Source organism: Megascapheus bottae, chromosome 26 (genome assembly GCF_031878675.1).
Source record: "Megascapheus bottae isolate mThoBot1 chromosome 26, mThoBot2.hap1, whole genome shotgun sequence".
Taxonomy (NCBI): domain Eukaryota; kingdom Metazoa; phylum Chordata; class Mammalia; order Rodentia; family Geomyidae; genus Megascapheus; species Megascapheus bottae.
Window position 1 is genome coordinate 24,696,228 of NC_143534.1, and position 22,322 is coordinate 24,718,549.

A 22,322-nucleotide genomic window follows, 5' to 3' on the forward strand; every position below is an offset into this window, starting at 1 on the left:
GCTCCCAACAGTAGGGCACTGCATTAGATTTTGGCTCACTCAGATACACTCATGTGAACCCCCCCACTCTACTGTTGGGATGCAGGGTATTAGTGTCCATCAGTCTCCAGTCTCAGTGGCCCTGGAGAGGGGCTTTCAAATAGGTGGGAACAGGAACAGCCCCACACCTGCTGTTGGGGTACTGGATCTTAGTGCCTACCTGTGAGTTACCAGTCTCACTGGCCTAGGGGAGGTGGATGTTTGGGGGAAAAGCCACTGATTTCTGAGGGTTTATTTTATATCTTGCTACTGTGCCAAAGTTCAATATCAGCTCAATAAGTTAGGAGTGGAGCCTGTAATGTTCTTTGAATACAGAATCATGTCATCTGCAGAGGGAAAATTTTGTTTTATCTTTCCCTATTTGGATCCCCCCTATGTTTGCTTCCTGCCTTTTTGCTCTAGCTAGGGATTCTAACACTATATTGAAGAGGAATGGGCATGGTTTCCTCTTCCTGATTTTAGAGAAAATGCCTTTAACCTTTTGCCATTAAGTATAATGCTAGCTGTTGGTTTCTCATACACAACTTTCATTATACTGAGGATGGTCCCATGGATTCCTAGTTTTTCCAGAGAATTTATCAAAAAGGAGTGATGTTTTTTTATCAAATGCTTTTATGCATCAATTGACATGATCATGTGGTTCTTGTCCAGGTTCCGCTTGATGTGATGAATTATATTAATTGACTTGCATATATTGAATCAGCTTTGCATCTCTGTGATGAATCCAGTTTCGACATAGTGGATAATTTTTTAATTAGTTTTCAAAGTTGATTAGCCTATATTTTGTTGAGAAGTTTTGCATCAAAGTTCATCAGAGAAATGCATCTATCGTTCTCTTTGGTGAGTCCTTATCTGGTTTTGGGATGAGGGTTATGCTGGCTACATTGAATGAGTTAGGAAGAGAGCTTTTGCTTTCAGTTTCATTGATGAGTTCTTCTTTTTAATTGATGAGTAATATTTTGAAGACTTTATAGAATTCAGCTGTGAATCCATCAGTTCCTGGTTTCTCTTGGATGGGAGGACTCTTACTGCCATTTATATTTCATTACTTGAAATGAGTCTTTTTTTGTTTTAGATCTTCTTGGTTTAGTTTGTGTATATCAATATTAGCTGGAAATATGTCCATTTCTTTCAGATTCTCAAATTTGTTGTCATAAGGTTTTGGAAAGTATTCCCTTATGATGCTCTGGATCTTGGTAATTTCTGTCATGATATTTCCATTCTCATCCTTGATTTTGTTTATTTGGCCCTCCAAAATACCAATTAATCTTTGGTTAGGCTTCCTGATTGTATCTTGGGGCTCCTGCAAAAATCTGTTACAATTCTTGGATTTGTTTTGAATAGTTTTCTTGTCTTTCTCTACTAGATCTAGACTATCTTCAATTCTAGTTATTTGTTCTTCTGCATCATCTAATTTGATGTCAATATTTTCTATTTTGCCTTGTAAAAAAATCTCCTTTCCTTCTATTTGGTTTTTTATGGCTTCACCTCTCATTTTAGATCTTGCATGAACTTCTTCCCTGATTTGGTTTTGACAAGTAGCTGTACTTTTGCTATTCTTTTGTTTGAGTTTATGCATCTTTCTTTTTGTGGATTGGATGAATTCATCTATTAATCTTTGATTAGCTTGATTATATTCACATATAATTTTATTCATGCTTTCAAAGTTTTCATTTATCATGTTTACCAGAAGCATTTTTAGATCATTTTAAGGACTCTTCTCTGTGTATTTCATTGACTTATTCTGTTACCTGTTTGTTTTCCTGAGTTTCTTGTTCCTCCCATTTGGAAATGAGAGACAGACTACTACCACACAAGATTGCCATTAAGAGCCAACCCAGTGCTTTACTGCTGCATGGATTGTCGAGTCTCCCAAACTTAGATATTTTCCCTCTCTCTCTCCTCTCGTGCACTTAGAAACAGATCCAATATCACCAGCAAACACATTTTTAAGACAAAATCAATCTGATCATTTTGGGGTTTAACTCAATCTGGATGTACAGTATAACTCGACAATTACAGATGCATTCTGTGTCATCAACAATCACCTGTGATTTCCCATGAACTAATGAAATTACAGAAAGAGCAAAGATCGAAGGATAGCTAAAAAAATGTATTCAAGGGCCAGTTGCATGACCTGGTAGTAGAGTGCTTAACTAGCATTTATGAAACCCTGATTATAATTCTCAGTATCACATACACAGATAAAAATGGAAGTGATGCTGTGATTTAAGTGTTAAGAGTGCCAGCCTACAGGCCCAGAGTTCAAGCCCCATGACTCACAAAAGAGTGGCAGCCTTGAGGAAAACCCAAGGACAGTGCTCAAACCCTGAGTTCAAACCCTAGGACTAGCAAAAACAAAAACACATGCAAACCCACAAAAACCAAAATGTACTGCAAAAATGCAAAAGGATAAATTTTACTTCCAGTTTATCTTTGCTAAGAAAATAGAACCAAGGTAAAAGTGATAGTCACAATATGTTGGAAATAAACTTTATAACTTGAGAGGGGTTGGGAGAAGGTAAAATGGAAGAAAAACATGAGAAGGTGTAACAAAGGTTCAAGAAGAAATGTACTCACTATCTTATATATATAGTAATAACTCCTCTCTACATCACCCTGACAATAAAATTTTGAAAGAATAATATAAAATACTGTCAAGAGAATTTAAATAAAATATAGTCTCATGGATATCATAATATTTATATGAGAATTAATTGAAGGTGAGGATAATATTTTAGAGATATCTCTATCTGGGCTTGAGCTCAGGGCTTGAACACTGTCTTTGGATTTTCTCAAGGATAGAGATCTACCACTTGAGACTCAGCACCACTTCTGGCTTTTTTCTATGTATATGTCACTGAGGAATTGAACCCAGGTCTTTGTGCATGCTATGCAAGCACTCTACCACTAGGCCAAACTCTCAGACCCTCACTTTTAATATACCTCTATATGGCTCAAAAATGAATCATGCAATCATGTTTCTATTAGAAAATATAGAGTATTCATCCTGAATATCTCTGAACATGGTTCTGTTAGATCATGGAAAATATTGACTACCATAGCTATTTTATTTATTGATAGCAATTATTCTTAAAGCTATTTCTTTCTTAGGAAACCCCTAAAATAAACTTACGGAAGAAATGGAAAGCTTTCAAGATATCCAGGAATATTCGTAAGCTATTTAAAGACTGTTGATTCTTGTTCTACTCATTGCTTTAGAATTAGAGATAGTTTCATGTGTACTTTGTATTGTCATAGAAGGAAACAGTGGCCTTCCATGGTCTGATGACACGGATTCTGAGAAAGAAAAAGAGGTGACTAAAAATATTCTTCAAAAATTACTTGGTATCCATAGCTATTCTCCTAGTGCCATTTCACTATCTGACTCAAAGGTTAATTGAAAAATTAATTTTCCATGTCTTTCCACATACTTCATAGTCTATTCACATACCCATGAGATCCTAGAAACTGTGTATCTGTAGACATATTACCTTTTCACCTTCAGAGTTTTGTGGAATACTGTCAATATTTATCTTTTAGATTGCCGCATGTTTTTTCTCTGCAGAGAAGGCCCTCCATAACTTCTCTTTTTACTTTCTTGAGCGTTCAAAATAGGTCTTTAATGTTGAAACATTTCCTGTGCCTCCAAGTTAGCATTAGCTATTCTATTCATTGTCCCTGTATCAATAAAAACTAATAAATTATTTGTGTTCTTATTTTGACATACTTCTAAACTACTCAACTATAGAACACTATCTGCCTTGTATCTCCTGTTTGTCCTAGGAATTGACCTCTAATTTTATAATCAGAGTCAATGATTGTATTACTGACTGATTTTATGAGTGAGAGTGATAAGCTGGTGAGTAAATGTGTTTTATGAACTTAGTTATTTCTTGATTTTCTTATTAGGAAAATGTAATGGATCCAGCATTTGTAAAAGAAGAGAATGGTAATACATAATAAGAATAATACTGATACTTTCATTTTGTCAAATAGCAGTATCAAAGTGACCTTATTGCTAAATATCTATATTAAAATGCTCGTTTACCAAACTGACATAGATAAAATAGTTTTTGCTTGTATGTTTTATTTACTTATTTATTATTAAAGAATTTATTAACAGTGTTTTTTACATCATATTTCAATTAACGTGTTTAACAAACAAGTATTCAAGAAGGAAATCTCTATATACAATCACTGGCACTTAGATTTTACACCATAATTAAAATTAGGCTGAGGGGTTGTATGCCATAGATACATATTAATCTATGTAATAAAACATGTCTATAGAGTCATAAATTTTTATGTCTATGTATTTTTGTTTATATTTCCAATACCATGTCCATAGCATTGGGCACACAAATATTAAGTCATCGCTCTTGTACTGTTTGGATATAATAGCCACATATTAAGGATATCATATGCCTTTTGTTCCTGTGGTCTTGACTTCTCTCACTCAACATGATTCACTCTATATTCATCTACTTCCCAGTGAATGCCATTATTTTATCTTGTCTGTTGGCTATGTAGAATTCCATTGTGTATATATATATATATATATATATATATATATATATATATATATATACCACATTTTGTATCCATTCATCTGCAGTAGGGCATCTGGATTGTTTCCATCACTTGGCTACTGTTAATAGTGCAGAGATGAAAATAACAGAGCAGATGTCCTTATCATATCCTGGGTTATGATGTTCAGGATTGATGCCCAGGAGTGGTATGGTGGGAAGGTCTATTTTCAGTTCTTTATAGTTTTAAATATTTTTCTTTGTTTATCTCTTTTCTGATACTTCTTCTTGAAGCATCTTCTATGTTCTAACATAATTTACTACTCTTTTATTTATTATATTATCTATTTATAGATTTTACAAATGTTTAGAGTTAGATTTTATATTTGTCTTATATACAGAGTAATAAATATTCTAATTTAATATCCATCCCTAGCATTATATCTGAAAGGTAAATTACTACAAGAAAAAGAGGAAGCTGAAGACTCACCTTGGGATTCTGAGGTATTTACCTCTGATTGTTATTTCTATTTTTCAAACATAAAAGGATTTTTATGATTTTCAAGCATAAAAGGGAGACAGGAATGATAGGCCTGAGCTGTCACTATTCTTGGAACATATAATGAGACAATGTCTCAAAAAAATCAGAAAAGGGGGTTTTGACTTGACTTTCTTATTTCTACATGTTCATTAAGTATTAATTTTTACATTTTCAGCTTCAAGTTAATAAAGTCATGATGGGTTTAGTACTTATTTCCTCAATCCACTATTTTGTTACACTCAGATTCATATAACAAAGCTAGTGTGTTATAGGCATGCAGGCTTGAAAGAACCTCCAATGGCTCATGGCTATAATCCAGGCTACACAGGAGACTTAGATATGAAGATCATAGTTCAAACTCAAAACAATTAAAAGAGTCTGTAAGACTATTACCTCCAATTAGAAATGGAACTGTAGTTCAAGTGGTAGAGTACTAAAGTTGAGAAAAACAGATAAGATAGCTGGGTTCATGTTACTCATGCCTTTAACCCTGCTAAGGAGAAGGCTGAGAGCCGAGGATCATAGTTCAAAGCCAACCCAGGCAGAAAAATCCCTGTTAGACTCTTATTAACCACTCAAAAACCCCAAAGTTGCATTGTTACTCAAGTAGGAAAGTGATAGTTTTGAGCACAAAGAGGCTCAGGAACAATGATCAGGCTTTGAGTTCAAGTGCCACAAATGGTAAACAACAACAACAACAACAAAAGGTAAGGTACAAGATACATTCCCAGAGTTAATGTCCAAGTATCAATACTACATACAAAACAAAACAAAATACAAAGAGACAAGCACAAATCCTTGAGCTTAGAAGACTTATGGAATCGACATGGTTTGATTTTGAAGCATTAACATGGGTCAAACTAGGCTGGGCTCTAGTGGCTCAGGCCTGTAATCCTAGCTACATACCTGAAGGCTGACATTTAAGGATCATGGGGTGAAGTCAGCCCAAGTAGGAAAGTTTGTGAGACTCTTGCTTCCAATTCACCACTGAAAAGCTGAAAGTGTTGCTGTAGCTCAAAGCAGTAGAATACTTGCCTTGAGCACAAATCCCCAAGGGCTCTATCCAGGCCCAGAGTTCAAGTCCTAGAACCAGGACACAAAAACAACATTGACCAAACTCATTGCTAGGTTTATGTAGCAAAAACAAGAGTGTAAAAATGCTAAATAAAATTCAGAGAGAGAATTTGAACTACAATTTTTGTTATATCTTAATCCTTAGAAAGATTATATGTGGTACTTGAAATTAATATTTGGATTGCTAAGGATGACATTTCAAGTTAGATTTCAATAGAAAGAAAATTGTGCAAGATAGAAATATTTAAATCTATAATAGTAACTTGATTGTGCTGTTGTTTTGCTAAACAGAAAGAGTTGAAAATGAAATGCTTTAAATTGACTCTGCTTATAGTAACAAGTAAAAGTAATGTTGGACTTCTTGTTTGATCATTGTGTTAAAAAGATGGGAACGCATCAAGTGTGAAATGCTTGCTGTGTACTTTAAGCACAGTACTTTAAGCCCAAACATGATGTATTTATTTCATTCATATAGTAGCTGTGAAATCTTGAGGAAATATTATGTCTTACTCCCAGTTATTTTACTGTAACAAAAGTCAATGAAAAGTCAAATTTTCAGGTGTATGTGATGAATGAGAGTGTAAGCAGGAGGTTTTGAGTTCAAACTTTAATAAGTAAAAAGATAATTTGTTAGGATAGGATGTAATATTTTGCCTACTTTAACTTGTGAGTATTTACACACATATTTTCAGTCATATTAGTGACTTAAACATTCTGGATTATTTTTAAAGAAGAGTAAAAAAATGAAAGCTACAACAAAACTTGGAGAGATATACCTAGTTCTAAATTAATACCTAGTGATATTTTGAAAACTGCCAGTGAAGGTAGACTATTTCTATATAATTATTACTTTTATATTAGTTATGGGACTTGAACTCTGGGCATTGGTGTTGTCTCTGAGTATTTCAGCTCAAGGCTACCACCACCCCTTGAGTCACAGAGACACGTCTGGTTTTCTAGTGGTTAATTGGAGATAAGAGCCTCATGGACTCTGCAATCCTCAGATCTCAGGCTCCTGAGTAGCTAAGATTACAAGCACAAGCCATCGTGCACAGCATGCTATATGATTATTTTGTGTTATCCCTTCCGGATGAGATTTTTCAGTATATGTACTTAGAAGAGTTTTTGATACATATATTTATTTGTACAACTTACTCTAATTTAAGGAAAGAAAACTATATTTAAATATCTGCTTCTTCGTTAATATGCAAATCACTTAATATCTGTAGTTCATTGCTCTTTCGAGTTATATTTTTAGCCTCTCATGAATATTTAGATCTGAAATCAGGATTCTCTCCCTCCCTCTGTCTGATTGATGATGATTGGCATATTTTTCTTAATCTGTGTTTCTAATAGTAATATGTTTTGCTTTTGATTTGTGATGAAATTTATCAATCTTCCTATTCAGACTTGTTTCAAAAACAATCATTCAGGAAGTGGCACTGTGGCTCCAAGGGTAGGGTGACAGCCTTGAGTTGAAAAGCTCAGGGACAGTGCCCTAGGCCCAAAGTTCAAACTCAATGACCACCACCACCACCACCAACAACAACAAGAAAACAATCACTCAAGTCTCAGGTTTCTTATTAGACAGGATTACAAGCATGAGATAGTGATACAAGGCTCTTTTGTGCATCTTTAATGCTTTCAGAAGACATCTGAAAAGTAAAATTAGGCAAAATGATATTCTCTATTCTTTTAAATATCATATCTTCTTGGAGAGAAAATTTAGAAATATATTGAAAGATCTTTATGTATCTCACTATTGATATTAACTGACATTACAGAATGTGTCAGAGAGTCTTCCATTCATTTTTGCTGGAAATGGATCAGTGGCTATGTATGAAGCAGCAAAAGGTAAAGTAAATCGATATATAAAAGGTAATAAATGGGTTTGTTACATTAATCAGACAGATTTTCTAAGATCATGATCACTGATGTCATAAGAGCCAAAGAAAATTAACTTTTGGAGGCATACATAGAAAAATAGAAATGAAATGCTAATAAATTGCGAATCTTAACTGCGAGTGTTCCTAAAGGACAATGGAAAACAATGGACAAGTACTTAAGGAGATATTCCATCACAATGTAGTAACTCTTTACGTTCTTCCTGATGAGATATTTCTGTGTTATAGCAACATTAAAGCTATGCTATAATGAATGTCCTTAGAATACTTTTACAAATGTATTTTGCAGTTGATCAAGTATTTAAATATAAAAAATATTTTCATATGCTTAAGTCAGTTCTTTAGTTGATAGGCAGATCAATTAGTAATTCATCTATCAATAATTTAGTAATATTCTGACCTTTCATAAATTTTGTTTAAATGGACTTTTATAGTTAGGCCCTCACTAGCTCTGGCAATTTATCACAAACTGCCTCTAGTAGAATTTTTTCAGCATTTTCAGTGTATTTCAAGATCATTACAATGTTAGGACCTAAAGAAGTTGAAAGAAGAGGGAATAAAAGGTAGGAAAATCAATATATAAGAGTGAATATGGAGAAAAATAAATATACATATAAAATGAGAAAAGCGTATTTAAGTAATTCTTTCGAAGATAGAATGGAATAATAGAAATTTGGAAGGAATTGAAAGTGAATTTATACTCATTTACTTGTCCTGAATAAAATTTTCTAATTATTTTTGTCTTCTCACTGTAGGGAAGATATTAAAAGAATACAAATAAATCTTACAATTCCATTTAAAAAAAATTTCCATTCGTGGGGATTGAAATCAGGGCCGGAGCACTGTCTTTGAACTTTTCTCAAGGCTAAGGCTCTACCACTTGAGCCACAACACCACTTCCAGCTTTTTTCTATGTATGTGGTACCGAGGTATCGAATCCGGGCCTTCATGCATGCTAGCCAAGCACTCTACCACTAGGCCAAACTCCTGGGCTCTTTATTTAGTTTTTAGAACAACCATACTGACTCCACAGTGGCCATGCTAGTTTACATTTTTACTAAGAGTATATTAAGATTCTTTCTGCCCTATATCCTAGCCAGGTTTTGCTTCACAATGGCAGTTCTGACAGGTTTGAAATTTATTCTCAATGCTGTTGTGATTTGCATTTTCTTTATGATCCTGGTTGTTAAATATTTCTGTTTTTATTTATTGGCATCTTGTACTTCTGATAATTGCTTACTTACATTGTTTGATCATTTGTTAGTTGGTTTCTTGATTCTTGGCTTCCTGTACATGTTTGTAATTACTCTCCTGTCAAGTGTATACAAGGAAAATAGTTTCTAACTGTGAACATTCTTTAAGGCAAGAGAGAAAAAAAACATGAAAAAATATATACACACACACACATAAATGACTAATGATTGTTTAGAGAGCAACAAGAAAGAATTAAGTTAGCTAGATTTTTCCTGGTCTGTGATGTGGAAACACAACAGAGTTTAGGTATTATAACCTCACTATGTTTTTAGTGAGGGAAAAGAATCATTTATTGTTAGACAATTTGAGATGGAACGAGTGCTCAGACTTAAGTAAAGTGCTTACTATTTACTGCTTTCCCATATCTCATTTATTAAGCTTCAAATCTGAAAGTTGTCAGATGATTTAAACGTAGAAAAATTGGCTCTTTAAAGTTTATCTGAAGTTTGTTAGAAGAAAGCATTCTTTTCATGAAATTCTTTAAACGCTAATTAGAAGTTCCATTAAAGAGTTCATTACTTTAATTCCCTAAATTATGCTTGGAAAATACCACACTGATACTGAAATATAAAGAATGGTGATACTAGCTAGACACAGTGGCTCATACTGGTGAGCTACTCAGGCTGGGATCTAAAGATTCTGGTTTGAACCCAGCCTGAGCAGTAATGCCATGAGAGTCTTATCTCCAATTAACTATAAAAAAAAAAGCCAGAACTGTGAGCTGTGCCTCAATTGGTAGCATGCTACCCTTGAGCACAAAAGCTTCAGGGACAGCACCTATACCCAGAAATAATCAATCCCAGGACCCAAACAGAAAGAAAGGGGGAAAAAAAAGAATAATATGAAGGTGAATAATAAAAGTTTAGGTTAGTAAAGCCTAATTTAATTGGGACAACAAATATAAACATATGCATACAAAATATATTTGAGCCAGGTGTGGTGGTTCACGACTGTCATCCTAGCTACTCAGGAGGCTGAAATCTGAGGATCAAGGTTCAAAGTCAGCCAGGCACAGAAGGACCTGAGACTCTTTATCTCCAATTAACCTCTAGAAAACAGGAAGTGGGGCTTGGTTATAGGGTAGGATGGTAGCTTTGAGCTGAAGAGCTCAGAGACAATGCCCAGGCCTGGAGTTCAGAGTTCAAGCTCCATGACCCACAAGTATATATACATATAAATATGTATATATATAACATATATATTTATATGTATATAATATTTATGTATACAAATGTGTATGTATATATATTTGAGAAGTATATTTGAACTATGAAAATTAATTAATTTCATTATTGTAGTAAATGATTAATTGAATAAGTGAATCCAATACTTTAAGACAAAAACTGTAGAGGCTACAAAAAATGGAGGTATTCCATAATCCTCTGTGGATGTTAAATAGGATAATCCTTTCATGACTTCCCATTCAGAAGTCTATATCTAAACTGATCAATTCAGAAAATTTTAATAATATGAAAGAAATAATGTACTGTGTTTAGCTGTTATGATAGCACATCGTGCTTCCTAAATTATAGACAAACAATATATTAGATATATGTATTTTAATAGCATAAATAATTCCGATTTTTTATTTTATTTTTGCCAATTCTGTAGTTAGAACTGAGAGCTTGGACATGGTCCTAATGTTTTTCTGGCTCTACTGCTTGAGCCACAGCTCTACTTTCTGGTTTTATTACTTTTCCATTTTTTTTCTTAATTTATAGGAGTTAAGAGGCTCATGGACACTACTGCCTAGGGCATTTTTGAACCAGTATCTTCCAACCTCAGCCTCCTGAGCAGCTTGAATTAAAGACACAAAGAATAGGTGCCTGGAGGTTCTGGTAGACATATTAAAAAGATAATGCTTTTACATTCTACCAGCTTTGATGTGTGTCCTCCCACTTTCAACACGTATTCCTCTAAAGAGCAACCACTTGCCTCTACTTCATCTACGTGTTCATATGAGTACATGTGCACTTGAGTATTTTAGTTTGAAATGCTTTTGAAAACATAAATGAATACTTTTATAAGCCTATATTTCTATTTTTATTTTCTTAAAACATTTAACTTTAGCCAGGAGCCAATGGCTCACATCTATAATCCTAGCTACTCAGGAGGCTGAGATCTGAGGATCACAATTAACAGTAGGCTCAGGCAGAGAAGTCCCCCTGAGACTCTTGAATTAACCACTCAAAAATCAGAAGAAGTGTTGTGGCTCAAGTGATAGAGTGCTAACTTTCAGCAAAAAGAGACTCAGATATAGCACCCAGGCCCTGAATTCAAGCCTCACAACTAACAAATCAAACTATGTATATGTATATATGCATATAGATATAACTTTACAAATTACAAAAAACAAGCCTATATTAATTATTCTTTACACTGTGGATATAAATTGTGTTTCATGCTGTCATTGCATAAATGCATCATTTACTTAGTCATATTTAAATATAATTTCTTTCCTCTGATTTTGTATTTTAGAATCTCCTGAGAAATATGAGTATTGGAAGGTAATAAAATATATGATTAGCTTGCTTAGTCTTGTATACTTTTGAGATATATATCTATGAAATTGCTTGATTAATTCCAGCTGGTCTAGCATTGAAATTAAAGTCCTGTTGTGCATAAAGTGAAAGAAAATATGCATATATAAATATTTCTTTTTATGCCATATTTGTGCTTATTAGGCTCGGTTTCAGTTCTTGATGGTCATAGAGGCACACAGCAGGACTCAGTACAATCCAGAGTCAAAGGCAGCAGGATTTCAAATTTCAGCTCAAACTGAGCTTTCACAAAAGAGCAAATGAATAATTATCACCTTTTAAATACAAATATGTTTTGTAGTTTTTCTTTTGCTGGTCTCAAATTCTGCATTCAAATGACTCAATCTTGTCACCTTGTTGAGTGAATGTGAACACAACTGCATACCAAGAGAAACCCAGCCTAAAATTTGAGCATTTTAAAGCATTTTTTTACAATGCAATATTTCTAAAACATCTTTAATGATTACTATTTTTAGACGGACCTTTTCCAAAATTTTAATTACCCATGTAACCATAAAAGATGAATAAGTAAATAAATATTTATGTTAGTAAAATCATGGTTTTATTTCCTTTGGACAAATGCTCTTATATAAAATGAAAATCTTAAGACCCAGCTTCTTGCTTTATCCTTGCTTTCAGTTTGGAGTTTATTTGGGGGTTGTTTGTTTTGTTTTGTTTTGCCACTACTCCTGGTGCTTGAATGTAGGGCATGGGTATTGTCCTTGGGCTTTCCTCAATGCTACAGATCTACCATTTGAGCAACAGCACCACTTCCAGTTTTTACTGTTTATGTGATGATGAGGATTCAAACCTAGTGCTTTATGCACATTACCATTAAGCTACATTTCAAGCCCAATATTCAGTTTTAAAATTTAAGATTTTTGAGTGGTTGCATGACTCAAATTTATTTACATATTGAAGTTATTTGATTTCCTAAACTCATGTTTTTCCTTAGTTTTGCCTTCAACTCTATAGACATTTGTCTTCCACATTCTGAGTGCCTCCAACATATGTGCCCCAGGGGCCATATGCCTCCTGAGCATATCCTGATTCTTTATTAGTCTACTCTGCTTGGAATTTTTTTGTATTACTGCATAGCTCTTGGCAAATTGAACCACAACTCTGAAAAAGGTAGAATTACTGGATCCAGGGCTCTCTGGATTTCTAAAATCTAGCCAGTCACAAACTTTCCTCATTTTGACCTTCCACGATTTCTCATACTATTTTCTTTTACTAGAAGAATTTACTTTCTTCTCATCTTTTTAAATTATCCTTTTGGTAAAACTCCATCTATTATTATATACTTTAATTTTTTTCCTGTGGAATTGACCTTCCTAATATATATCTGTTTTGCCACTATTCTCCCTACTAGAGGAGACCCTAAACTAAAGGAGCAGTTTGGCCTTTTGTGATAAAATAAATCTTTTGTAATTTGATCCTCATTATTATACTGAAACTATCTACCAACATTCAATATCTATATTCCAGTGTTACCAAATTGCCTTACTTGCTTTCTTGTTGCCATATTTCAACCTTTTTCCCATGCCCTACATACCTTCTTATTTTCTTATGTTCTCTTTCAAAATATGTCCCTACACACAGCATTTCTTTTGCTTCCAAGATTGAGTTTGATCTTCTATTTCTTGTTCCATTAGGTAAAAGCAATGAATTGTTCATTTTTAATTCCTATTTGATATATTTCTAGTACTGGTCAAATATAGAGCAACAACTGCCATAATTATATTTCTTATTTTGCTAAGGAATATGTCTGATTTACAATCACATCAATGTTTTACTTGTTTTTGATTGTTTTTATGTGAATGAGCATGGTAATCTAATGAATGAATGTTTTCTGAAGTTCTCATATTTTTCTCTATTTTTTTGTAGGGAGAAAAAACAGAGCCAGCAATTGGACAAAACCAAAATGGTAATATATCATGAGAACAATACTGACACTTCAGTTATGCTGTAAAACATTTAAAAAGAGACCACATTGACCATGGTCAATACTTAAATGCTATTTTTCCAAATGAAGTATTTATGAAAAATATCAAACTTAAAATTTATTTTTCTCTTTCTTAGTACTTATTTTTCATAAAACTGATAAAGCAAACTTAAATTAGGTATTGCTATTGCTATAATTTTATTGAAATTCTCATAAATGGAGCAAGACTTGCAGATTCAACATATATTCATAGTTATAAATATTTAATTGGTTATTTGTGCCTATATTTTATAGGTATGACATGTAAACAAGATTTAGGAATTGAGATGGATGAAGACTTATCTTGCAATTCTGAGGTATTATCTTATTATTTCACTATCATTAAGTGGTGTTTAAATATGGAAGTGATTTCTGTACAAGTTGGCCTGTGTCTTTGTAATTCTAACGACATGCAAAGGTGAGATTGGCAAGATTCTTATATGAGGCCAACCTGGGTGAAGTTTGTCATAAACAATTTGAAAGGATAAAATTAGGAAGGGTGGAACACTCCTGTTATCTCAGCTGAAATAGGATGCATATCTTGAGTATTTAGTCTGGTCCAAGAGAAATAAGATTGAACAAAAATAACCAGAGCCCAAACAGCTACATGTACTGCTGAGGTGGTAGAACACCTACCTAGTAAGTACATAGCCTTAATAATAACTAGCTTTATCACATAAAACATAAATAACACTAGCAATGGATGTGCACATGTGAAATATTTACTGCCACTATGTTAAAATAAAAACAATGATGTACATTTTTGCCTTGCTTTTTTCACTTACGCAAATGACAATTATGTCCTATAGGAGTCATTATTTTCTCTTTCAAAGTATACCCCAATATTTACAGCATTTTCTTTTTTTCCCCAGTTTAAATTTGCTGTTTAATCTCTTGGTGACCTTAATTCTAATCTACTTATATGTAGAGGCATTGTATCATTCATCGTAATTCATAGTTTATATAAGTGTACTTATAAAATATGGAGTAATGACTGCCTTACATTTTCTACTTTTCCGAAGAATCTGCCCCTAATTTACAATAATAGCAAAATTTTGGTTTTACTAATTGATTTTGTGAATGACCACAGTAACCTAGTAAGTGAACATGTTTTCTGAAATTGTTTTTCTCTTTTTCATAGGAGGAAATAATAGAGTCAGCAAATGGACAAAACAAAAATGGTAGTGTTAGATGTAAACAATATTGACACTTCATTTGTATTGTATCAACACTATAACATGAATCATTGAGTACTTTTTATTATTAAATGCTATTGTGTCAAGTGAAGAATATAAAGCTATCAATTTTAAAGATATTTTAATTTGTCTCCTTTTGCTAGTAGCTATTTCTTCGCAAATATACTTTAAGTCACTAGATTATGTTTCTAGTACTCTAATTTCATTGAAATATTCATGAATGAAGCTAGACTTAAGTGTCATAACATTGTCATAAACATTGCAGTTAATTCTTTGTACCTACATTTATAGGTATAATATATGAACCTGATTTAAGAAATGAATATGATGAAGACACACCTTGTGATTCTGAGGTACTTTCTCATTGCTATATATAATCATCATTGCTTTTGAATGTAGATGTTGTTAAAACACCAAAGTGATTCCTGCATATAGGCTCACATGCTTGTAAAATTTTGCTACATGCAAGGTTGAGACTGTAAAGGTCCTTTATATGAAGCTAACCTAGGTAAAGGCTTTGGTAAACCATTTAAAAAGATAAAATTTGGGCGCTGGGAATTTGGCCTAGTGGTAGAGTGTTTGCTTAGCATGGACGAAGACCTGGGTTCAATTCCTTGGTACCACATACATAGAAAATAAAGCTGGAAGTGGTGCTAAGGATCAAGTGGTAGAGCTCTAGCCTTAACAAAGTCCAAGAACAGTGCTCAGGCCCTGAGCTCAAGCCCAGGACTAGTTAAAAAACAACAAAAGATATAATTTGGCATGGTGGCATACACTCGCCAAAATTGGCTAATGTAGGACGTATAAGGAAAATGACTGTGATTCAGGAAGCTTGAGCCTTATCTAAAAATAAGCAGAGCACAAAGGGCTACAGGTATTGATAAAATAGTAAAATACTGCCTAGAAATTGCATGACTCTACATACAACCAGTACTATTGCCCCCACACATACATATCCACACAAAATACACCCATTAAGAACATTAAATATAGAAGTTTATACTGGTCATACATCCTGCAATTTTAGCGAGACTTTTTTTTTTGAGTCTACCATGGGTCTTGAACTCTAGGCCTGGCTGCTTTCCCTGAGCTATTCAGCTCAACACTAATGCTTTACAACTTGAGCCACAGCTCCATTTCTGGTTTTCTGGTGTTTAATTGGATCTCATGGACTTTAGTGCCCAGACTGGTTTTGAACCATGATCATAAGATCTCAGCCTACTGAGTAATAGAGCTGCTTTAATTTTAGTGATATAGATCAAATGTGTCTGCTGAAGAGTAGTTTATTAAACAGAAAATCTGTGGCATGCATCTTATATTTAAGAAAAAGTGAATATAAAAATCTAAACATTTACTTTATTTCCTTATGTATTATATATTATATAAGATGTATAATACATTAGCACTAATGTATGTATTTCATGTCACATATTTATTAGTTACGTACAGCAATGTTTGTATCCATTTATAGTACATATAATAATAAAAATGTGAATAAACAATAATTTTTCATGTAAATGAGCACTAATTGTTCATTTTGTTCCTTCTTAGTAAGCCTTTTAATATTACTTACATAGATTTAGAAACTATATAGAAGAATTCTCATACCATCAGTGATATGTAACTTGGACAAAGAGGGATTACTTCATATACTTTCTTCATCTTAATTTCTATTACAGAGAAAGCATCGTGCATCCATACAGACTGTATATGAAGAACAACGTGCAGCAAATACATCTGAAGAAGATAATAATTTTTTTTATAAAACTTCATGGGGTTTCTTTAAAGCCTAACAATTGATACTGTGAATCAAAAATATTATCTATTGAAGGCATAAAGAAAGAGAAATGATATTGATAATAATGTGTTTATGCAAATTCTGGAATAGGTTGAAATCAGAATATTCCTCTAGAAGCTGAATTACTACTTCCATTTTAAGATATTCTCACATCAAAGGAAAATTAGGAAATAAAGATGAGAGAAAGAGAAGAAGCAATGAAAAAAATTTTAGTTTAAGAATACAGACAGAAATCTGGCACTGTTGGGCTAGACCTATAGTCTTAGCTAGCAGATCCTAGCTTTGATCCTATTTGTAATGATTGCCATTCCAAGAGAACCCTGTCAGAACATGAATGCTGTCCCTAAATTTCTTTTGCTTAAACAAAAGCATTTAAGCTAGCATCTACTATTGGTACTACAGCCCCACTTCCAGCTTATTCTGTGTCACATGAAAGGGCCCTATTTGTCAGGATGATTAGATTCAAAAAGTGGAAAGAAGAAAATAAGATTACTTATAGAGATGTCAGTAATGGTACTTCCTGAAAAAAAAGAATGTTTATGATATCTTTTATTGTTCACTCTGGAGAATGTACTAAATAGAAAAATTTGATGCCAGATTCTAAACGTGATGAAATTCGCAAGTACCTTCTGTAGAATCAAAAACTTGAGAAAATCAATAATTCTCTCCTGTCTACCATACTTAAAATAGATTTTCTAATTCTTCAGAATTAGGATTAAATGGGTTTTAGTTCTTATTTAAATAATTTTAGATAATAAATTGCATGTTCTTGATCAGTTATTCCTTTTAATTGCATTTTTTTATGATGCTGTTCCTGGGACTTGAATTTAGGACCTGAGTACTGTCACTGAGCACATGTGTTCCAGGCAGGCATTTTACCACATTGAGCCATAGCTTAATTTTTCGCTTTTCTGTAGTTAACTGGAGATGGGAGTTTAACAGACTCCTGAACAGCCTGTTTATGAATTGTGATCCTCAGATCTCAGCTTTCTTAGTATCTAGAATTACAGAAATGAGCCACTGGTACCTGGCTTCAATTATTTCTTGTTTAAATTAGACTCCACTAGGGAGAAAAAAATTTAAAAAAAACTTACTAGTATAAGTTTATTGCAAAAGTGGTTACATGGTGATATCACAGCATACATATAATATACTTGCATCAGATGAATGTATTTTAATCTTTATTAACACTTCTTTTCATCCTCCCTGTTAATGTTTGCTATATTTCATTATGTAATTTTTTATAAATAGATCTAATATTTTATGCAATATTGGTGACTTGACAAATCATTTACCCTTCCCTAATAACAGCTATTTCACACCTTCTAAAAACTCTAATTTTACAATCACATCATATAAATTGTTTTAGATATGGATTATGCATATAAGTGAAAAAATTATATTTTCCTGAGTTTATTATTTAAATACACAATAAATTCCAATTCTAGCCAATAAAATAGTTATAGTTAATAATTACTACTAATAATTGATTGCTGAATACTTTATTATATATATTTATGCATGTATATTCAGATTTATACATATGTGTATGCTATATATGTACCACATTGTATATATATGCCATATTTTCTTTTTGAAATAATTTTTTTTTTACCAGTCCTGGGCTTGAGCTCAGGGCCTGAGCACTGTCCTTGGACTTTCTCAAGGCTAGAGCTCTACCACTTGAGCCTCAGCACCACTTCCGGCTTTTTTGTACATATGTGGTGCCGAGGAATCGAGCCCGGGTCTTCATGCGTGCTAGGCAAGCACTTTAACCACTAGGCCAAACTCCCTGCCCTGAAATAATTTTTGTAGTACTCAGAATAGTTCTGTTTCATGTTCACTGAAAATAGTGCTGCTATAACATTGTTCTTCAGGTATAACTACCATATGACTTACCTTGTTTGGTAATTTAAAGGGTACACCATGATCATATGATAGTTCATTTTTCATTTCTAAGAAATTACATGCAGAATTCCATTAGTGTCTGCATTAGTCTACATTCTCACCAACAGTGTATAAATGATCTTTTTTCCTCCATCCTTACTAGTTTTTATTTGCTTTTACTTTGTAATAGCTATTCTTACTGGATGTGATTGAACCAATAACAACTTGATTTTTATTTTCTTATTAAGAATGTCATGTAGGTATTAGACAATCTAATTGCCTATTTATTCACTGGATTATTCTTAGGTTTGTATATATGTGTGGATATGTGTATTGGTGTGTTAGAGAATCAGGACTTGAACTTGGGAAGTGGGTGCTATCTTTTTGCTAGTTCTTTACCACTTGAGCCATGCCTTTATTTTTCATTGTTAATTAGAAATAAGAGTCTCCTAAAATTTTCTGTCCTGCTGGGTTTCTATTGTGATCTTCATATCTCAGTCTTCTGAACATCTAGGATTACATGTGTGAGTCACTTGTGCCCAGCTGCAAAAATCTTAACTTTAAGATTCTTCGTATATTGTCTTATGAGTAGCTTATTAAAATATTTCCCATTCTTGACTGACCTCTTGATTATGAAGTTTGTTTCCATTGATTTGCAGAGATATTTTATCCTGGTCCAACTCATTTGTCAATTCTTTCTTTTATTTTCTGAACTATTTTTGTCCTGTTCAGAAAGTGAGGTGTGTGTGCCTAAAATTTTCCATTGTATTCCATGTGCTTTCATGTTTCACATTCTTTCAGTGTTTTAGGTCTTATTTTCAGGTCTTTGGTCCCCTTTAAATTGATTATAGAAAAGGGTGAGTGATGGAGATCTAGTTTCAGATTTCTACATATAGATGCTAAGCAATTTCAATACAACCTGGTGGAGTGACTGTTTTCTCCAACTGTATTTTGGCTTTTTTTGTAAAAACTATATGCTTGTAGCTGTGTGGATTTTTTAATTCATTTTTATTAACATTGATTTTTACATCATTTACATCATATTTCAAATGACGTGTTTAACAAACAAGTATTCAAGAAGGGAATCTCTATATATAATCACTGGCCTTTAGATTTTACAACATAATTAAAATTAGATTGAAGGTTTGTATGTCATAGATACATATTAATCTATGTAATAAAATGTTATGCCTATAGAGTCATAGATGTTTGTATCTATGTAGTTGTGTTTATATTTCCAGTACCATGTCCACAGCATTGGGTATGCAAATATCGAGTCATTGCTTTTGTACTGTTTGGATCTAATAGCCACATATTAAGGATACCATGCGCCTTTTGTTCCTTTGGTATTGACTTGTCTCACTCAACATGATGCATCTTTCTATCTTGTTGGCCTGCCTGTCTGCTTTATTTGTTTATTTATTTATTTGGTGGAAGCACTATGTTTTTGTTAGTAATTCTATAATTCTGTAACTTGAAATCAGGTATGATGTTACTTCTCATGATTGTAGGGTGATTGGGAGACATTTTTACAAATTTGTTCTATGATTTTTCTATTTCCATAAAGAATGGCATGAAGATCTTGATAAAAATTACATCAAATTTATAAAATGCTCTCAGTAGGGTAGCCATTCTTACAACATTAATTTCCTAAATCTGTAATACTGGAGATCTTTTGATCTTCTAGGTTTAGTTTATTGCTCTACAATTGTTGAAGTTTCTATACATCTTGTAATAAAATTAATTTGGCCATAATCTTTCAAAATGAATCCAATTTGATTTTTTCAAAGTTTCCTTAAATTCTGTTTGCAAGTATTTAAAAAATTTTGCATTTATATACATCATGGAAATGAATTTTTGTTGTGACAATATTTGGTTTGAATATTAGGGGATTTATGCCTTCAAAGAATGAATGTTGTGCAATTATCTTTTTTAAATTTTATGAAATATTTCTAGAGACAGTGGTAATCATTGTTTAAAGCTGATGATCAATCTGTCTGGTCCTTACCTCCTCTTTGTTGAGAAAGTTTTTTATTGCTGCTTCAATTTTGTTTCTCATTTCTTTTTGTGTGATTGATAAACTTTTGGTAAATTTAGACTATTCACATAAGTCTAGAAACATCACTTTCATATTAGAATGTCTTTAAACTACTTCTCTGTAATCTTCAGTGTTTCATTGATATTAGTGATGATGTATCTTCCTTCTCAAGTTTTATGAATTTAACTTTTTAATCTAAGAGCATTGTAGAATTCGTTAAGGTAATTTTATTTTAAAGGTGATGTTCAGAGAAGTTAAAGTTATTTAAATTTTCTCTCAGCCACTGGGGACAAGTAAGGGTAGGTGTCTCCAGACACTAATCTGTGATTGTTCCTTATTTTTAAAATTTGCATATCACAAACTGGACCATGAGGCCCTCTCCTAAAATGAATCTTTGCTACAGAACTTCAAAATAAGTGGTCTTTTGCAATATTGGTCTGTTGTGGTGAGGAGTCAGTGTCCCGCCAAACCAATACTTAGATTCAATCTTATAGAATGAGTGAAGTTTGTCCCTCAGGAAGATATGCCACTTGGTTTAACTTTTGTAGACATTTCTATTTCTCCTCCTCACTCTGGAACTGCAAACTACTTCCTGATTTACAGTGTTATCTTTCTGTTATATGTGATTTTTCAATGGCTTTGTCCTATTTTCATTATTTTGATTAAAGGTGCTATTCCTTTTAGTCTTACAACTATAATGCCTCTCTATTTTTTTTATCTTAGTGCTTCTTGTTAACAGTGTTATTAAGAATACTTTTCCTTCCTTTGCCATCTTGCCATCAATATCCTTATCCTTTTGATTTACTGCAGCAATTTCATGCAAATAATGCAAATGTCAATTAATATCTAGCTTTGAAGAAAAAATATATTTAAAAGAAAAACATTTTGAAATATAAATTTTAACTTGAAACCTTCTATTTTTTTATGTTTTAGTTCCATAACTTCCCAGTTTGGAATGGTTGTACTCTTAGAGAAATCACGGGAATTTATTTATAAGACTGAATTTTTATCAAAGCTTGAAAGTACATTCTGGAGAGCTGGGTATAGTAGTGAACAAGTGTGTTTTCACCTACTTGGTAAATTGAGGAAAGGGGCTCATGGATCCTAGGAGTTACAGGAAAAAAAACAGGTTAATTGAACCCCTGCAAAATTTCTTTAAAACAGCAAAACAAATTTATTTTCTTTATATCAAAGTATCCAAGCTATTGATTAATTGAGCATATGTATGTACATCTTTACATATCAGATATGGTCAGATGTATAGAAAGAAAACATGGTAATATAGAATGTATATTTCTCTTCTTTACCTGTAGAATTACCCTTGTATTTAGATAACTATCAGTCCTCTCCTAGTGTTTGTAATGCAGGCTGTAATTCACTTTTAAAGAAATTGGTTTTCCTAATTTCCCAGTAATATAATACAATCATTGTATCTAGTATTTATTGCAGAGTTAGGTTCCTTGTTTTTAGGTTGTTCAAAAGTTTGTATTCTAGAGTTAGCTGGTGGTAAACTATGTATATTTATATGATTCTATTAA

At 32.9% G+C, this 22,322-nt stretch overlaps 1 protein-coding gene across 1 annotated transcript in view; it reads left to right on the forward strand.

Annotated features, from left to right (window-relative positions):
- LOC150046089 (uncharacterized) overlaps positions 1-22,322 on the forward strand; it is a 132,100-nt gene that overhangs the window by 40,160 nt on the left and 69,618 nt on the right. The window contains exons 6-13 of the mRNA XM_090319156.1: positions 3,154-3,214; positions 3,301-3,356; positions 3,952-3,991; positions 5,005-5,072; positions 7,968-8,037; positions 11,820-11,848; positions 13,769-13,808; positions 14,121-14,182. Of these exons, the coding sequence (XP_090175282.1) occupies positions 3,154-3,214; positions 3,301-3,356; positions 3,952-3,991; positions 5,005-5,072; positions 7,968-8,037; positions 11,820-11,848; positions 13,769-13,808; positions 14,121-14,182 (426 nt within the window). The remainder of the gene's footprint in view (positions 1-3,153; positions 3,215-3,300; positions 3,357-3,951; positions 3,992-5,004; positions 5,073-7,967; positions 8,038-11,819; positions 11,849-13,768; positions 13,809-14,120; positions 14,183-22,322) is intronic.